A 19162-nucleotide genomic window follows, 5' to 3' on the forward strand; every position below is an offset into this window, starting at 1 on the left:
ATTATGCTTTTTACTCAATTCAAGAATGTTTGAACACTAATTTGATAATGAGATATGACACTGTTGGCATGTGGAAACTGATAAGCTTAAGTGTGTTAGTTACTTTATATTTTTAATTTTGTTTGTTAGATTGAGAAGTTTCGTTTCTTGTATTCTATTTGTAATCTTCTATATAGTTACCTAACAATATCCTAAATTTATTTATGTGAATAATATCATTTAGAAAGATTGTTTTAGGCCTGGAATCGGGGATAAGATCTTAAGTCAAGAAATACTAAATATCAGAATAATTTGATAATATTATTTGATTCTTTGTCAAATTTTCTGGCAATAAATTACAATTTTGACTGGCATTCTATAAATGTATGTTTAACAATGTAAAATCTTTTTTAGGAACAAATTTAATTTAGTAAAATATAAAAAGCAAAAATATTTTAAATTAAATGTAATTATTTAGAGCAACAATTTTCAATTCATCATTCATTCCATAGTAAATCGCGAAAGTCAAAGCAACTCTCTACGCCCTCTCTTGTATATTTAATGAACTTCTAGGGGCTGAAGGGAATTGGCATTTCCAGTTCATAAAGGATTTACAGATTACGTCATTTTGCAATTTAAATAGCGAAAGGTTCAATAATTTGTATATTTTTAGAATTTAGTGGGTGTTCCTTGGTAAGGGATACACTTAATAAAAGAATAGTTTCTTATCAAGTTATATCCAAAAAAACGGAAAAACTTTTTCAAGAGCCAAATGAAGGGACACAATACTGAAATTCTTAAATTTCTTTCTAATAAGAAAGGGTGAATAGGGAAAAAAGAGCAAACATTTAAAATTAATAACGAAGAAGAAAAATAAAGGGTTTTATGAGACTCAGGAACAAAATGTCAGGAACACCAGTATGTGAATATGTTCCGTTTTCTATAACCAATAAAGGGCCTTTCAAGAAAACCTGATTATTTCCTCAAAAACTTTTAATAACCTTTCTTTTGTCTGCGGAACTTGGCTTCGAATGGGGCTAATTTTATGTTCTATTCCGCCGCCAAAACTTAGATTATCGATCGTCGTCCTTCTTTCTTTTGTCTTTCTATTCGTGTGTTCCAATGGCGCGCCATACAGAAAACTTTTTGTAGTTTTTAACAGTTTTTCATAGTCTAGGGGGGGTTCGAAATATTATATTTGGCTCTGACGCGGAAAACAATTTCTTGCTTAAATTCCTTTTGAAATTGAGTTTTCGAAGTTCTCGACTGACTTTTTGGAGCGACTTAATGGCCAAAGTCAAAAAATAAAAGACCAATGATTATAATGAAATTTTTATTACCGATCAAAATGGCAAGTGGGTGCCATCTTAAAAAAAGTATGATTTAAATTCGGATCAACCAACATAAATATAAACTTTTAGGAGTATCTAATATTTGTATGCTTATAAGTTATTATTAATTTAACTAGTACCGCATTGTCCCTATAAATAAAACAACAAGCCTTTATTTACTGGTTTACCACGCTACGTTGCCGTGATTTTTAAAAAATAGTCATGTCGCGGTATTACTATATTTTCAATATCTTTTGGTAATTGCAAGGAAATATAATTACAAGCAGTAAAGAATTCACACTTAGTGCTTCTTGAACCATAATTTGACTTCTTGAGTGAAATTTAAACCATAAAATGCGGGAAAAATTTTTACAACGCTTGTATCGGATCTTGAAACCACAATTACGCAAGAAAAATAATATTTAATGCCGATTTACGGCGTAATTAAAATACTAAATAATAAATATTAAATTTTAGAAGCATAAGTATTTGGGTATGATAATCCATTTTAAATCAATCACAAAAAATCGTAATAAAATTATGCTCATCATCTGTAATGAGGAAACACAAAAAATTGATATTTTAAAAATGAAAATTCTTTCTGGCCTCGAGAATCATATATGATGATGCGTATCATTTGTTGTGTATACATCTGCATAAGAAAAATAATGCTTTACAACGATTAACATCGTAATTGAAAAATGATATGTGGTAGGAGCCCAAAATATAGAGATTGAATAAATTGCCCCATATGTAGCGAGAACATGAAAATCTCGAGAAATTATATAAAATTCTAATAAGATTATGCTTATAGTACGTAATCAGTAAAACACATAAATATGCGGACATCTATCAGTTCGAAGAATCGTGATACATCATGATAAAATTACGCTCGTTGTCTGTAGTGCCACAATTAGGCAATAAAAATAATTAAAGCTTATTTAGGCAATAATTAAAATATTAAATGCGGTAAAACTGAAAATATGAATGTTTTTTACCGGTATGATAGTCTAACAATTACATTAAATGTAACAATCATAGAAAATTGTTATACATTTATGCTCATGGTCTGTAAATACCAAAAAATTACGTAAAAAAAATCACATTTAAAGATGACTTACATCGTAATATAAGAACAAGGTTGAAACCCAAAACATGAACGTTCTAACAAAATTTAGATATGAAAGTCCATTTTAGATCCAGGAATCGTAATAAAGTAATAACTATTGTAAAACCTGCAATGACCAGAATTACGTATTTAAAATAATATTTAGAGCCGATTTGCACCATATTTGAACAACTAAATGCTTTAAAACCCAACGTGTGTGGATATTGTTTGCATGTTAGATAGAAAAATCACGAAATATCGTAACAAAATTACGCTAATTGTCTGTACATATTATAAAATCATACTTAAAATTGAATAACGTCATAATTTAAAAACGAGATAAAAATCAAAAATATGGACATTTTATCAATTTTTTGGGTAGGAAAGTCCCTCCCTATCAAGCTTTAGAATGTATTCAGTCATAAGATAATGCGTATATTTTGTAGTATATATAAATGCATAAGAAAAATATTTTTTTACGATGATTTATGTGGTAATTGAAAAATTATATGTGCTAAAACTCTAAAGCATAAAGATTTCACGCATATGAAAATTGTAATAAAATTATACTTATGGTGCGTACTAAGTAAAACAAGTAAAAAACATATTTGCAGTATTTTCACTTATATTCATTTGAACGAAATCGTATTTGTTCTTTCAGTAAAAGTATCATTTCCGCAAGAACGATGTCCCAAGAGAGAATTCGAAATTTGTTGAAAGTTGTATGAAAGCAGCTTCCTTTTTTAAAACAGTTCAAGTTTTATACAACTTTTTTACCGCACCTACGAATCGCTTGGCAACTCTACAAACTGAAGTTGGAACAAAACTTGTCTTGAAATCTTTGTTGGTATCAGGATACACTAAAAATAGTTTATAATACTATGGCAAAATAATTGAGACTTCTTTGATGAGATTTTATTTGAGAAAGATGTAGCTGAAAATGCGACTACACGACAAGACGCTAGTGAACTTCAAATTCAACTAGTGCGACGCAAAACAACATTCATGCTGATCCTTCGGCATTTCTTACTTCCAATAGTATGGATTGCTGTTTACAAAAGATTGCAGAAAGCATAACTGATATGCTAAGCGACTATCGTGGACTGGTAATCAAATTGAAGTTCATGAAGAGAAAACGTTGAACATTCCAGGGAGTCAAGACGATGTTTCTAGAAAAAGAAAAAGAAAGTTACAGTCTGACGAATCACTAGATGGAGAAGTTCAGTTGTCAGGTAGTGATAATTTTCGAGTGTGTTCTTTTAACGTCGACACCGACACCGTCGGTTCTAAATTAAGGAAAAGGTGCAAAAAATCATGTACAAGTACTGGCAACATTGATTCAAGTGAAATTCTTTAAATATCCGAACATTTGAGGAAAACTTATACTTCAGACCTTGAGTTTTTATTCGGTAACCAAATGGTTCACTTTCACGCTGACCACGATACTAAGCAAAAGTTGAAAGGTAGCACATCATAATATATTCAATTTTATTATTCAATGTTTGCCTTGTTTAAATAGATCTGTATGCATTGAGTCGGATTTACTTGGACGCTTTGGTGACAACTTGATTCCCCAGTTTGCAGCACTAAAATTCACACGTGTTTGCATTTGAAGTGATGCATTAAAACTTTTTGATTCTCGAAATTTCAAAAAAAAATATATATAAATACTCAATCCTTTGAATTATGTTTTTTCATTGTCTTCATGAATTTATGTTCTGAATAAAATAATATTGGATTATTTTTCGAGCACTGAATCTTGACTCAGAAATTTTCTTTAGAGGAATATAATTTAGACTATGTAATTATTTTCCTACCATTTTTCAATGCAATCACCTGAAATGCTTTTAATACCCCTTTTAAATTGTGTAGTTAACGATTTTTCAAATTACAAAACAAACATAGAAACATACGAGTTTGGAAAATTAGGGCGGCATTTTTGCTAAATCCAGCAATGACTACAAGAATTTTTTTTAAATTTAAATTAAAATAAAGAAATATATGCCAAAAAAAAAACATTTTTCTTTTCGATTAACCTAATAAAGCTTTATTAATTTTAAAATCGCAATGCTTGGTAAACGTTAGATTGCCCTGTAAATAAACAACAAGGTCCTGAATTTCTTGTTGCCTTCGTAAAGCATTTCATTCATCTCGCATTAAAAATTCAAAGGGGTAAAGCATTTTATTTTCAAGGTGAAAGCTTTTGTTTTAATTGAGAGGGTCAAATAAAGATGAAACCTATGTAAAGATTTGAAAATAGATCAAACAAGATGAATATTACAAGCATTTTTAACAAGCCTTGGCACAATTCGTCTAAATAGTATGTATGGAAGTTGACCTTGGTTATTAGCATCAAAAGCATAAAAATTGAAATAAATGTCTCCAAAACAGATATTACATAAATGTATAATATGTTGGAATTGTCAGTCAAGTTAAACATAAAAAATTGGTTTATACACAAAGATAAATTAAGCATCCAAATTAAACTTTAAAAGAAAAGTGTCAAGACCAATTACGTTTCCTAAAGCCCTAGTTTGAAGTAGAAAGTTTTCAATGAAATAGGAAGACTATCAATATTTTTTCTTGGATAAAGACAGGTTAGCAGGAAGTTTTGGAGAAAGTCTATATATGTTTTTTTATTATCCGTTTTGGGTAGTAAACACTTGAATACTGCTAATATTACTTGAATTATACCATGTAAGAAGCCCATAAAATAGTACAGAATTTAGACAACCGTAATAATATATTTTGATGGTGGACTCATTTAAATAATCTCTCAAGCGAAGGATTACATAGTTTTTTTATGCAGTTTTTATTTTCTGTTCCCTCAATAAAACGCTTCTATCTGAGTTTATTCTAAGAGGATAGAATTGCATAAATGCAGTTTTTTTAGTGTTAAGATACAGCCCATTTATTTCACACCATTTGGAAATATTATTTATACACCTATATATAAGCGATCAAATGTAATTTAAAATCTGTTCACTGACAATAGCAGAGTGACATGTAGCAAATATCAGAGAAAAGGGGCAAATCATGAATAAATAGTAGGAATAAGAGAGCCCCAAGGACACTGCCTTGACGGACATCAGAGGACATACTTCTACAATCTGATATTATATCTGGCTGACTCCTGATACAGCAACAAATCTATTATTTAGATACAAGTTAATCCATGCATAGGCTGGTCCCTCTACCCCAAACCTAAATAATAAGCAGGACTTTATCATTAATGGCATTATTGGTAAAGCATGCAAAAACGCGAAGAAAACTTGGATGATCAGGACTATTATTATTTATTGAAAGGTTGAGCTGATTATTTAGTTCATCATCATGCTTATTGCATGCATTCTTCAGGGCAAAGTAACCAGAGGGCACAAAAAATGCATAAGGGATCAGGAACAGCCAATTCGTGTACTACGCACTAGAATCTTTTTTTTAAATCAAGGTGTGATTACCCAATTTGGCAATGATTACATTGATTCTTCACTACGAGAAGAAATTCACATAAAAAAGGAACCACTGATGCAAACCCAAATAAAACTCCAAACGATTTACATGCTATATATTTTTATCATCAATACCAATAACGTACATCCCATGTGAATAAATTAAAAATCTAGAACATGCCGGCGCGGCGCGACATCATAAACTTTCTATTCAATTATAAAGGAAACAGTATTCAAATAGGAGGGATTTAAGCAACGGCAACATTGCCGGATATGCCATGGGCCATCCGATCATAAACTGTCAGGTCAAACGAGTATGCGTTGCTGTCCCCATGCCGAATTTGCCGCTGTTGCAATGTATTTTCATGTTGAGAATATTGACCTCTTTTGGTAGTACCGAAATTGAACCCGATGGGCTAATTTTCATTTTTCACTGATGTCACGCGTTATTTTTAGATGGGTGAATATTTAGCCAATGCAACGCACCTTTGGGATGTATTTGCAAATAGTATATTTCCTTTTTTTATACCTTTATTCCTATATCAAGGGTCGTTAATTGTTAAATCTAATACAGAGGTCTTTTGTTAAGATTAACATCAATCAAATGAAAAGTACTAAAAAATTAATAAAATAATAAATACTAACGTTACACTATATAAGTACTAACGAACAAACATGTTAAATTTATAAATTAAATTTATAAAATTTGATAATAAAATAATATAAACTATGATAGATAGTTCTTACAACTAAGAGAACAGTCATACAAAAAAGAAATGACAGTATTATTATATAAGTATTCCTTAAGAATATAAAATTACTTTTCAGTTAGAAACATTTCAAGTTTAGTCTTGAACTGGTTAAACAATTTAAGTTCTCTGATCATCGTTGGTAAATAATCCAGGGGGATTAAGTCTGGAGATCGAGCAGGCGATACGTGAGGTCCACCTCGACCAATCCAGCGATCTTGTATATTACTGTTAAAAACTGTCAAAATTCTAAAATGCGCTGGTGCACCATCGTGCATAAACCACGTTGTATTTCTTATAGCCAATGGTACCTCCTACAGAAAATAAGGTAGCGTTTGTTCCAAAGAGTTGCGGTATACCTCGCCGTAAGTCTGCCTGGCAGAAATACTAGTCCAATTAGAAGTCACCTGTAATTCCCACCCAAACGTTTAACGAGAACTGATGTTGACAGCAATCTTTAAGCACCTCATGTGGATTTTCTTCCGCCGAAACATGGTGAAAAAAAGAATTTATTAAAGAGAATAAGAGTCCGTAGTTGAGGGATCTGAACCAATGTATGCAAAATCCATCGACAGAATGTAATACGTGGAAGAAAATCTGCAGGAAGAAGTGTCTGAACGCGTTGTATGTGGTATGGGTGCAAAAAATATTCTCTAAAAATCTTCCAAATTGTCCTGTTATTGACCTTCCTGGTCCTCCACATCACTTCAATGCTCCCGTCCCATACTTTGGAAGGTTTTTCTATTAGGCACATTACGATTAGGAAATCGTTAACGGTACAACCGACTAGCTTCTACTGAATTGCCATCAGCAAGTCCATAAATGTAATGCATGTCAGCCATCACAGCATCTTCGTATAACCATGATAGAGTAAGAAGACTTTAAATATTAAACACAGAAAATACACGTCTACATTTTTTTAATAGATTGACACTAATTGAAAAACTCAAGCTTTTTTGCCTACGTTAAGCTGAATGTTTTTAAACGGAATTGTTCGATTTTTTATTACTTGGTAAGTCCAGTGTAGTTTGCTATCCTTTTAGTTCGGCTACGTTAATAATTTTAAAACTGTCAAAATTGGATGGTTGAAAGTCTTTTTCGACCCGTATCTTCGAAACAAAGCGTCCTATCAAAAATCATAAAAGGACAAAATATCCATAGAATACTCCCTTAAATGTTTGCCGCATGTTTAGTAAACACCCTATATATATAATCTTTACCCTCACAATACTCCTAATTTTATTATCCCTGTAGATATCATGTTAAGTCCTAATATATCGTTCGTGGATATTTTCAGAAAAGACAACTCTTATATTAGATTTTTAGATTTTATTTGTCACTTTCAACATATATTTACCCTTTTGAAATATAGGCAATTTTTTTCAGAATTTAGACAGCCACCCCTATATAGGTCCACAGTGTTTGTACGTCGATCAATTTTATATAACACCTTCAACCTTCATTTGCAATATCTGGATTTTACCGAAATCTACTGTAGGACTACGACTCTATAACATATTATAATAGTTCTTTAAAGCATGATACCCCAGAACAGATCCTCTCTTTCCATCGCATATAAACTTCAACTAACCAGACCTAACTTCACCTGATAATTTGTAGTTTTGTTAGAAATTTCTTTGAAGGTCTTCACCACGAAATTAATAAATATACCTAGACTGCCAATCCATTGAAAAATAAATGACCACTACTAGATGGCCGCCATTTTGCGTGATTGTGTCCTTTCGATATTGGTCACTCTGGTAAATTTCAGTGATGCCAATTGTAGGAAGGCAAAACAATTGAAGCTTTTGAGAGGTTTACAAAGACCCAATAGAAAGTTAGATTTAATTAAGAATTTAAGATAGTTGCACTAGTTTATATGTGTTTTATTGTTCTCATTAACTTGTATCTTACGAATCCTACTTACCATAAAATAATGGTCTTCATTTAAATTTTTGAAACTAAAAACAAAGATTATTGAAACGCTATCATTTTGTTTTTATTATACCCATTTCAACAATTCTGATCTCTGGAACATGTTTTAATTTAGAATGTGGTTTAAAAACAATGTCATTGAAAATTATCAGTTGGTGAATGAACGACATAAAGTGATGTATCTAAAAAGTATGTACTTAATGCTTTAGATAACAAAACAAAAATGAGCTAACCAATACATTTAAAAATAAAATAAGTTTTATTATTTAAATAAAATTATAAGAAGGGAAATTAATAATTTAAGACAGAGAGAAAGAGAAGCTCTACAGGTAAAAGTTTTAAACACAACTCAACTGTAATAGACAGGGAAGAGGTATAGAAAAAAATGGTATAGATGTTTCAAAAATTTCTTTTTACTGGTTTACTTCTATTTATAGTTTCGCGACCTAACGAATTAGACTATACTCCTTAAAGGACATGGACAATGTTCTAGAAAGCTTCCTGCAAAGTCATATTTTAAGGCATTTTAAAATGAAGGTACTTTTCTTAATTTCTAAGCAATTATTTTTATGTAATAAAATTTCATTATTTATTTATGAGTGAAGAAAGTGCACGACACTGTACAAGTCATGACTTTTTATATGTTCATGACAGATGTCAAGCGTCGTCAGCGTTGTCAACTTCATTAAATTTACTTAATATATCCTTTGTTGGCAACACTGAATATGTGCAGAGTGATCAACATCAAAAGGACACAACCACTAGAAAAAATGGTGGCCATCATGCAGCGGCGATTTTTGGCCATGGTAACCACTTGCATTAGCAGTCCAGGTATATTTACAAGTTTGTGGTCTTCACTGACAAGACCTAAACGTTCCAAACTGGTCCCAAGGATTTACAAGGATTGATTTTGAGGGTTAAATTAGTGCAAGATTATTTCTAGGATCAAATGTCAGTTGGAGTTTATTAGTTAAGACCAAGAATTATTGTAGAAATAATAAAAATAGACTAATAAATGTGTTTTTAAGGCTTAAGCTTGGAATTCTCTTTTAGGAACTTAATAAATATACTTGGACTGCCAACTCAATGAAAAGTAAATGACCACTACAAAATAGTGGCCGCCATTTTGCGTGATTGTGACAAACTTCAGTTGTGCCAATTGTAGGGAAACAAAACAATTACAGTTTTTGGGAGGTTATGTTTACAAAAACAAAATAGAAAGTTACATTTAGTTCTCTAGATTTTTCTTGTACTTCTTTAAGAATTTCGTTAAAATTTATGAAAGAAAGTAATCCTCACCTAAAATGAGACAATGTTTCAATTAACTTGGGGTAAATGCATGCACTTTAGCATATTTGTTTTATTATTCTGATAAATTTGAATCTTATAAATCCTAATAACATGAAAATGATTATCTTTATTCAAATTTTTGCTTGTGTTTAAGTAACAAATTTAGTTAAAAACACTTTTATTTTCTTCCTATTTTTACTTCACGACTTTTACTTTCCTTTTATGTAAAGTGTTTCCACATCAATATGTACAACCATCTATAAAAATCAAAATATGGATGATTTCATGAAGGTTTGTAATTAGCAAGGGTTTATAATTATAGTAAAAAGAAACTCAATATATTATTCTATGATAAACAACACAGACAGATTCACAATAATTCGGTTTTGATTAACAATGAACCAAATACGTTTAAAATTTTAAATAAGGATGCTGATACCTTATCTATGTATTAAATAAGGAGGAAGCTATATCGCCTGATGCAGACGATATACTTAAGCGTGTCGTTTACGATTCGCCAAAAACTAGGCAATCCGCTATTATACTCGCAATTGAAAATGTTATTTAGAATCAGTCACATCGAGTGATCGTGTCGAGTCGTGAATTTAGAATTCAAATGATGGTTTAAAAACAATGTCAATGAAAAAAATTAATTTAGTTCATGAAGGGTCACAGGTCAAACGTCATTTAATATATTTTTTGTTGGCCACACTGAAAATGTTCAGAGTGACCAACATCAAAAGGACACAACCACTATAAAAATGGCGGCCACTAGGCAGCGGTCATTTTTGGGTATGGTGGCCATATGCATTAGCAGTTCAGGTGTATTTATTAAGTTCGTGTTCTCTTCTCCTTCTTTATTTTTATGTACAAAAATAAAAACCTCGTAAGCTAACATCCAATAAAATGTCAAACCTGTCATTTTGGTACTTCAAAATAGATCGTATGTCGTATACACCGAAAAAAAATAAATGTAATCCAACTTTATATAATCCCTTATCTATGATGTAATCTACCCTGTTTGGGAAGCATCAAATTCGCGTACTAAATTTTAGTGCGCTGTCATTTACACCGAAAAAATAGTCCCCGTGACCTCATTTTTAATTTATTTATTTACGGACTTGCCATTTTACAATAAATAGAACTAATTACTAAATACAGTATAGATATAAATTGCTATACAAAAAAAAATGAAAGTATATATCACAATATATGCCTTAAAGATTCTCTAAATCTTCCCTCTGAAGTTCCAAAAAAATCTACAGATTGTTGCATAGAGTTTGCATTATTTAACATTCTTGTAATAGGGTTATTTTTGCCATAATTTGTAGAATGGTAAGGAACATAAAAAACATTAGTATGCCGATTCCTTCTTATAGGTACATTCAGACATACTAGATTTAAAAGATTTGGACAATCAATTACAACATTAATAATCTTGTAAACGAATTTCAAGATTTAGTCTCCTCCCTTCCAAAGTATCAATATTAAGTAGCGATCTTAATTCACTATAAGAATAATCATCTCTGATATAACCACACCTGTAACCAATATAATGAAGAAATTCTGCACTCGCTCAATTGCAGTTACATGTGTTACATAACAAGGGTTCCCGATAGGTGAGCAATACTCCAGAACACTTCTAACTAGCGAGCAATATAGTTTCTTTATCGTAAAAATTGAAAAGTCCTTACTAGACCGTATGATGAAACCTAACATTCTATGAGCCCGAGAGATAATACCCGATATATGAATATCAAATGATAATTTGCTGTCCAATACAACACCAAGGTCCTTCATTTCATCAGTAACCTTTAAGTTAGTATGGTTGATGGAATAATTGTAAGAAATAGGACTTTTTACTCTTGAAAATGATATTTGATAGCATTTTTTACGTTAAGGTCCATATGATTTGCTTGACACCAGCCATAAAAATTACCAATGTCTTCCTGAAGAAGCTTAACATCAGTCATTGTTTTAATAGGCCGAAATATCTTTACATCATCTGCAAACATTAGTACCGAGCTATTTTTTATATTTTGAGGTAAATCTAATAGGAACAAATTGAACAGAAGGGGACCGCAGTGTGACCCTTGAGGTACCCCTGATGAAACAATTATAGGTCTAGACACCGAACTACCATATTTGACTCTCTGCATTCTATCAGTTAGAAAACTATTTAACCAATCAGCTACCCTACCGCTAATTCCCAAGGCCCTTAACTTTGCAACCAAGAAATTATGGTCCACTCTATCAAAGGCCTTGGAAAAGTCAGTATAAACAGAGTCGACTTGACACCCTTGCTCCATATTGCTTAAAATAAAATTTATGTAGGCACATTAAAAGATTTGTATTGGTAGATCTATTTTTTATGAAACCATGTTGCTCACTATTAAGTATACCACGACAATCACTGTACAGTTTTTTAGCAACAAGGGAGTCAAACAGTTTAGGTATTTCACACTGAATGCAGACTCCCCTATAAGTATCAACAGCCGATCTATTCCCTGATTTAAATATGGGTTTTATATTGCTCACCTTCCAGAAATCTGGAAAAATTCCTGATTTTATTGATTTGTTAAAAATCATTGCTAGAGGAATAGCCAAAGTGTAAACACATTTCTTTAAAAAGTAACATGGTATTCCATCTGGCCCAATACTTAGTTTAAATGGCATTGAATTTATTCCATCTATTATATCAATTAAACTAAAATGATAATAATTTACATTTATACAATTTTAAAAAACATAATTATTGGAATGATCTTTTACCGGCATTTTATATACACTAGAAAAAAAGTCAGAAAATAGATTTACAAGTTCCTGATTATTATGACTATTAATGCCATTAAATTTAACTGTTTGAGGCAACATAAAATGCTTTCTTTTTTCATTAATGAATTGAATTGAGGATTATCATTAATATTGTGCTCTATATTATTTATAAAAGCATCATAGCAATTTTTTGTAAGTTCTTTGCACTTTCTTCTAAGTGTTACAAATGTTTCATAATCATAAATTTTACCTGACTCCATGTACAATTTATGGGTTTTCTTTTTTTCTATGACCATCCTATGTAGTTCACCGCTAAACCACTTTGGAAAGGATGAGGTTTTAAATTTTTTAAAAGGTACAAAATGCTGAATACCCTGAAATAAAATGTCGTAAAATAATGACACATAATCATTTACTTTTAAGTTTGCAAAAAAATCATTTAATGGAAAATAGTTATAGTCATACACAATTATTATAGTCATAAAAATACTCTTCATAGTTACTGGATATATTATCACAATTAATAGGAACTCCAAAAGTTATGGCAGTATGATGAATACTATTTGGCAGTAATGTGCCAATAGCTTCTGACACATCTATATCTTTTATATCCGAAAAAACTAAATCTAAAAGAGTATTCCTACTGTTTACTACAAAGTTAAGATTATACATGTTAAGAAAATTAAAACAGTTAGATAAACTATTTGCTGGTGAAGTAGCATTGCACTGTACACTAATACCTGTTACTTCATTTTTCCATGAAACTTCAGGAATGTTGTAATCTCCTGTCACAACAATCCTACAATTATCAATATCAAAATATTTACTAAATAAACTATCCATTGTATTGCAATGAGATTGATAAACTTCTAATTTAGATTGGGGAGGAATATATACACAGCCTAAAATAACTATTGTCTTATTAATTTTTACTTAACAAAAACCTGTTCAACATTATTTTCAATAATTTCTATTAATTTTGATTGCAAGTTTTTTGCTACCGCAATTAAGACGCCGCCTCCACGTTTTTTACCAGTCTCTGGCCCTCTATCAACTCTGTATATATTAAAGTTTAATGGTCCAATTTCCGCATCCTCAAAGTCCTTATTCAACCAAGTTTCACTCGACATTACAATATCATAGGTACATGATAATAAAGCCTGGGAGAAATCGAAAAGTTTTGTCCTCATTCCACCCACATTCTGATATTAAATCGTGAGATTCTGAAATGTTTTTTGATGATATTGTTTTGTACCCGTAGTTTTGTTTTTATTCAACCGATTTTGTTGCCCCGTTATGTTATTACTTAAAAAAACGATTCTATATTTAAAAATTCTCTGTGTTTATCAAATATAAAGCGCCTAATTCCTACATTGCGAGGCCAGTTGATAGTTGTAAACGTAGCCACTGACCAGATAGGAGTATATCATGGTATATAACTGTTAATCATGGTAAAAAAACATGCCCTTAGGCTTTATAAAAAAAAAATACATTTTGTTTAAATCTTTGACAATATATTTTTTGAATATACCGTGCTGAAAGCTTGCTCTGCATTAATCTCATAAGTCATTATGCAAACTGACAGGATGATTGAGAAGGTGACTTCTGATTTAAAAAAAGTAAAACTTGACGCTTTATAATATGTTGATATTGATCAACTAGAAAAATGTTTATTTTCTTAGAATACAATTTAACATGAGACCGGACCTGTTTATTTAAAGATTTTAAGATATTCTGCAAAGTTTGGCAACGTTACTATCGCCGAACAGACTGCTGTCAAGCAAATCGCGGCTCTCCAGCCCCGCTTCGCCCCTCTAATCCCTCTCCCACTGCATGCAGTCGGAGTTGGGTGGTGTTCAACGCGATAAACACTTTACTGTTATTTCTCCGATTTTTACCAACTAAAACAAGATATTTTAAGTAAAATCACCGGACGCGTAAATAAGAAAACATGCGAGATCGGTTTTAGCTATTCCGTAGGACGAATATGCCGCATTAAACCGGATAATATCGGCCGATGAATCCTCTAGGATGGGCCATGCTTTTGTTTATGTTGGGGCTATTTTTTGGGGCGCCGTTTTGGCCCAAGAATCGACCACTATTCAAAGTTTAAACGGTACAACGACCCCGAGTGTTACTACTGAAATTTCAACAACTGCCAAAGTTTCTCAGGGCAATGACACATCCACTATTGATGTTTCAGCCCCCAGTGCCCCCAGGAATATTGAGCTAGTGAACTATACGGCCACTACCATCGTTTTTCAATTTGATATGCCAGAGCATCCCAACTCCAAACTGCAGGGATATCGCATATATTTTCACTATAATAACTTCACTGACCAAAAGACTGATCGGAATGAACCTGAGGAACCACACAAAGTCTACAAATTGGATAACCTAAGTAAGTTATTTTCTTTATTTATTTATTACCTCCCAAGTAAAGTAATGTAGGTAATTGTAAATCTAAGGTACTGTCCTCAATATACTATCTATAAAACAATCAACCCATTATTGTCTTAATAATATAGTTGTGAATTTATGTAACATAATACAATTTCATTTAAAATAATGGAAATATGCCCTTACAACAGTGCAGTGCTACATTATTTTGGTTTTAAATGGGTTTTATTGCTTGGCACCCTTCCAAGATGTGTGCAAAAGCTTGGAATGGTTTCAAGCATTCAAAATGATGCATTTTAGAATTTTTTAAGTAAAATTTCCTCAAAAACCATAGTGGTGACCAAGGTGTGATCAGAAAAAGCTTTTATATAATTTTGAGCAAAAGCTTTTTTCTAGCGTTAGTTAGAACCAATAATAATTTCCTGGGATAAATAGATTGTATCTATAAAATAGGGAAAGTGCATGGTAGATCTTTTGTATGCCAATTTAAATACTTTTAAAACGGTTAAGAACAAGGTGAATAGAGAATTGGCAGCTATTTCAGATTGGTCATCTAGGCATGGCTTGGAGTGTTCACTTGATTATTGAATCTGAGTCCATTAAAGCCAAATTTTATCTCTTTAATTTTGCCCGCCTTCATATAAATTGAGAAATTATTTTATCTGTGGAATAAACTAGAAATTCGAGGCTTTCCTTTTGATGATTGCTTAATATTTGAATGTCATGTCTTGAAAAAATTAACCTTTATATCTTAAACTCAAATTCCTAATCCTATTTAAATACATATTTTGCCAACACATTAGTTATTTGTTTATTTATCAATGGAGTCCATTTACATTGTAATTATAGAAATATACAACAGGGTGTCTCTAAAAGGTCTGTGCAAAATCATAGGATATATTCCTCAAAACAAGCTGATTTAGAGCAACCTATCTTAGTCCAAAGTTGCATCTTTTCTTAGTAATAGGGTGTTAAATTTAAAAAGTAAAAATTGAATTTATTTAACATTTTGGGACATACCATTTTGGAAATTAGTACCTAGAGGTTTTCTGGTATGAGAAACTTGAAAATGGGCATCTTTTTACTGTGGCCAATAGAGGGAGCGCCATACTGCACTGGTGATGGTGTAAAATGGTTTTTTGCAAGTGTGTTGAACAAAATTGATATCGGTTGAAAAACCTTTACTCAGAGATTCTACATGAAATGATTCTCCAAAAAAGAGTGCTTAGATTTAATGCACTGTGTGGGTTAAATCGTTTTCAATCTTGCAAACCATTTTTTCACTCTTTAAAAATATTAACAATGCCATCCTTGTTTATTGTAGAAACCTGTTGTTTGATCCCGTCTAAATTTAATTCAGTCATAGCTGCTAATAACCCTAATTTTACAAGAAGTTCTCATATTGTACCCTTATTTATACCCCACTCAATCTTAACAAAGAATTCCTCAATTTATTTCAGTTTAAAATTTTCTAACCATCTTAATTCAAAAAAATAAAATTAAAGGAATGAGAGCCCTTGGTGCTGGGAAGGCTTACTAAAGATTGTCAGAGTATTTAGAGGATAATTTTGAGCTTTGACTTTTTAATTTTTATATTTTATTATACATTTTTTACTTTTAAACCTTGTATTTTTTGTAAAAATTTGTGCTTTTGTTTTATTTAGTGTAACCTTTACCTAGTTTGTGCTTATAACAATATTGTGTGTTGAAACAATAAATCTTTCTTTCTTCTTCTTTAATGTTTGTTTTGTTATCTCTTGGGTAACATGGAAGAACATCTTTGTCAATGTTTACCTTTTATGTAATAATTTGTACTTTTTCATTTCATTACATAATAAATGATATTATTAAGAAGATTTGGATGTTGTGAATAATGATGCAAATCAATGATTTTGTTGTAAGATTTTACCCCATTAAAGAACTCAGAGACATAAATATTAGTTTTAAATTCACTTTCTTCGACACCTTCAATTTTATTATAACAGATACCAAACTAAAAGTTGGTAGATACCTATTTTTATGAACCAGATATTGTTAAATTCATTTTTTTATTTATTTATTACTCTATATTATTGTTTAAAAGGAAATCCCCAATTATGAAGCCAAAGAACAAATCTTAAGTGCTAAAATAGGTATTAATCAACTAACAATAATTCACTTATAAAAAAAGCTAACAATATTTATGAATATATGCATTATAAGGTAATTTATTGGAATAGTCAACAGTAATTAACATAGGAGTATGACGAGTAAAGATCCACAATAGGTGCTTGTTAATTTTTTATAATGGAGGTGTTCAAAATATCAAAACTTCTGCTAATATTTTTATTTGTAGTGCACATAATATAAAAAGAAACTTAATTTTGTGTAATATCTCGGGACAGTCCAGTTGATTGTTCAGTAACTTATAATAAAACACTTGTGAGAAATATTTTCTGTTGATTAAAAGGGATTACATATTAAACAATTTAAGTAAGTCTTTCTTTGGGTTTACTTGAGGAGTCTCAGTGTCCTCAATATGTTGATTATATTCAGGTGACCAGACTATCTGTAATGATTGTAAATATAAGTAATGATTGTAATCATTGTAAATTACTTAAAAATTTATAAACCATCCTATGAGTCAGCATCACTAAAAATCAGCATATTTTTTTGTACATTATTTAACACAAAATAACATAATTGAAGAAATTTGTACATTTTAAACATGACTTCATATTAATGATGACTTATATTTTTGCAGTACCAGACACTGAATACACGATAGCAGTAAAAGCATTCTCTGCATCACAAGAGGGCAACCTCTCTGAGCATGTTGATGTGGTTACAGATATCCGAGGTCCCAGTCCTCCAATTTTTGTTAATGTCTCTTGTGAATTTAACAACTCCATCTTGGTCGCATTCAGAAAACCTAAGAAATATGCTGATATTGTGGAGAGATATGTCATTGAACTTTTCCAAGGAGATGGCTCTCCTTATCCGAGGGACCCTATTCAACTCTCAGCTGATAGAAACCCTGCAAGGCTTATGGGAGCTCCAGAGGTATTAACTTTCTACTTGTGTTTTTTCTGTGTTCTATCCGTTTTTAATTTTTTTCAGGTTTATGTCATTGAAGATCTTGAGCCAGATAAAGAATATCTGGTTCAGATGTATGCTATTGCCAGAAGCAGGAGAACCAACTCTTTGGTGGAAGGAGACAGGACTTACTTAAAAAATGTTCAACTTACCAAAGACTGTCATGTTGAAGTTCCTCCATTTCAAGAACTGTGGGCAGGGGTACTAGCAGGCCTTTCATGTGCTGCTGGAGTAATTTTCCTTACATGCTTTGGGTATTACTTTTGGAGGTAAGTTTTTTTATATATTTTTTAATGGTTCTGTGTCAATTTTTTGTTGCTATGCTTATGTGAATCGGAACCATGAGGACAAAAATGTATTCTATTTTCTATAGCTTTTGTAAAATACTTTCTTCTGCTTCAAAAGTATGAAACAGAAAATACAGCTCATTTATTCACTTCCTAAGTGACCATATTTGCCTAGACCACAGGATCTTTAAAATGCAGAAAATTTTTGTGAAAATAATCATTAGTGTAGTACTAATGGATTTTATTGTATTTTCAGCACAAAAGCTAATGTGTTTGGTATCAGCAGCCATAAATGCCTATTATTTGGAAAGAACAAAGCCATTATTGATTAAATTATTATTGCCATTGTTAACATACTAATTTCCCAGTGGAACTGTAGTATTACTCATTAAAATGAGAAAATATAATTAAAAATTCCTTAGGAATGTTTCATTGACTGATCTCATTCAGTTTTCTCTATTTTAATAGCATGTTTATCTTACAACAATAAATAGGGTATATATTCCGCAGCAATATAAATACATATTTTACTACTAAATGATGTTATCTTTAAACACGATAGACATCAGCTTAATAAATCCGGCAACGATTTAACAGATGTTTCAATTGTTTAGTGTAGTTTTCCAATATGCGCTGTATAGAAACTGGAAATTCGTTTTGTTCATTGTTTCAACGGTCAAGAAAGTTTGTTATATGCCCTAGTTTAAGTGAAAAAGGCTGCTTGACAAAGACAAATTATAATGCAGGGAAAAGGTAAATTATAGCTCAGATTGAAACTACTGTA

At 31.3% G+C, this 19162-nt stretch overlaps 1 protein-coding gene across 1 annotated transcript in view; it reads left to right on the forward strand.

Moving 5' to 3' along the window:
- The window catches only part of LOC126748168 (tyrosine-protein phosphatase 99A-like), a 286407-nt gene that overhangs the window by 246895 nt on the left and 20350 nt on the right, over positions 1-19162 (forward strand). The window contains exons 8-11 of the mRNA XM_050457205.1: positions 11964-12115; positions 14597-15017; positions 17760-18058; positions 18116-18360. Of these exons, the coding sequence (XP_050313162.1) occupies positions 11964-12115; positions 14597-15017; positions 17760-18058; positions 18116-18360 (1117 nt within the window). The remainder of the gene's footprint in view (positions 1-11963; positions 12116-14596; positions 15018-17759; positions 18059-18115; positions 18361-19162) is intronic.

The sequence above is a fragment of the Anthonomus grandis genome, chromosome 22, assembly GCF_022605725.1.
Source record: "Anthonomus grandis grandis chromosome 22, icAntGran1.3, whole genome shotgun sequence".
NCBI lineage: Eukaryota > Metazoa > Arthropoda > Insecta > Coleoptera > Curculionidae > Anthonomus > Anthonomus grandis.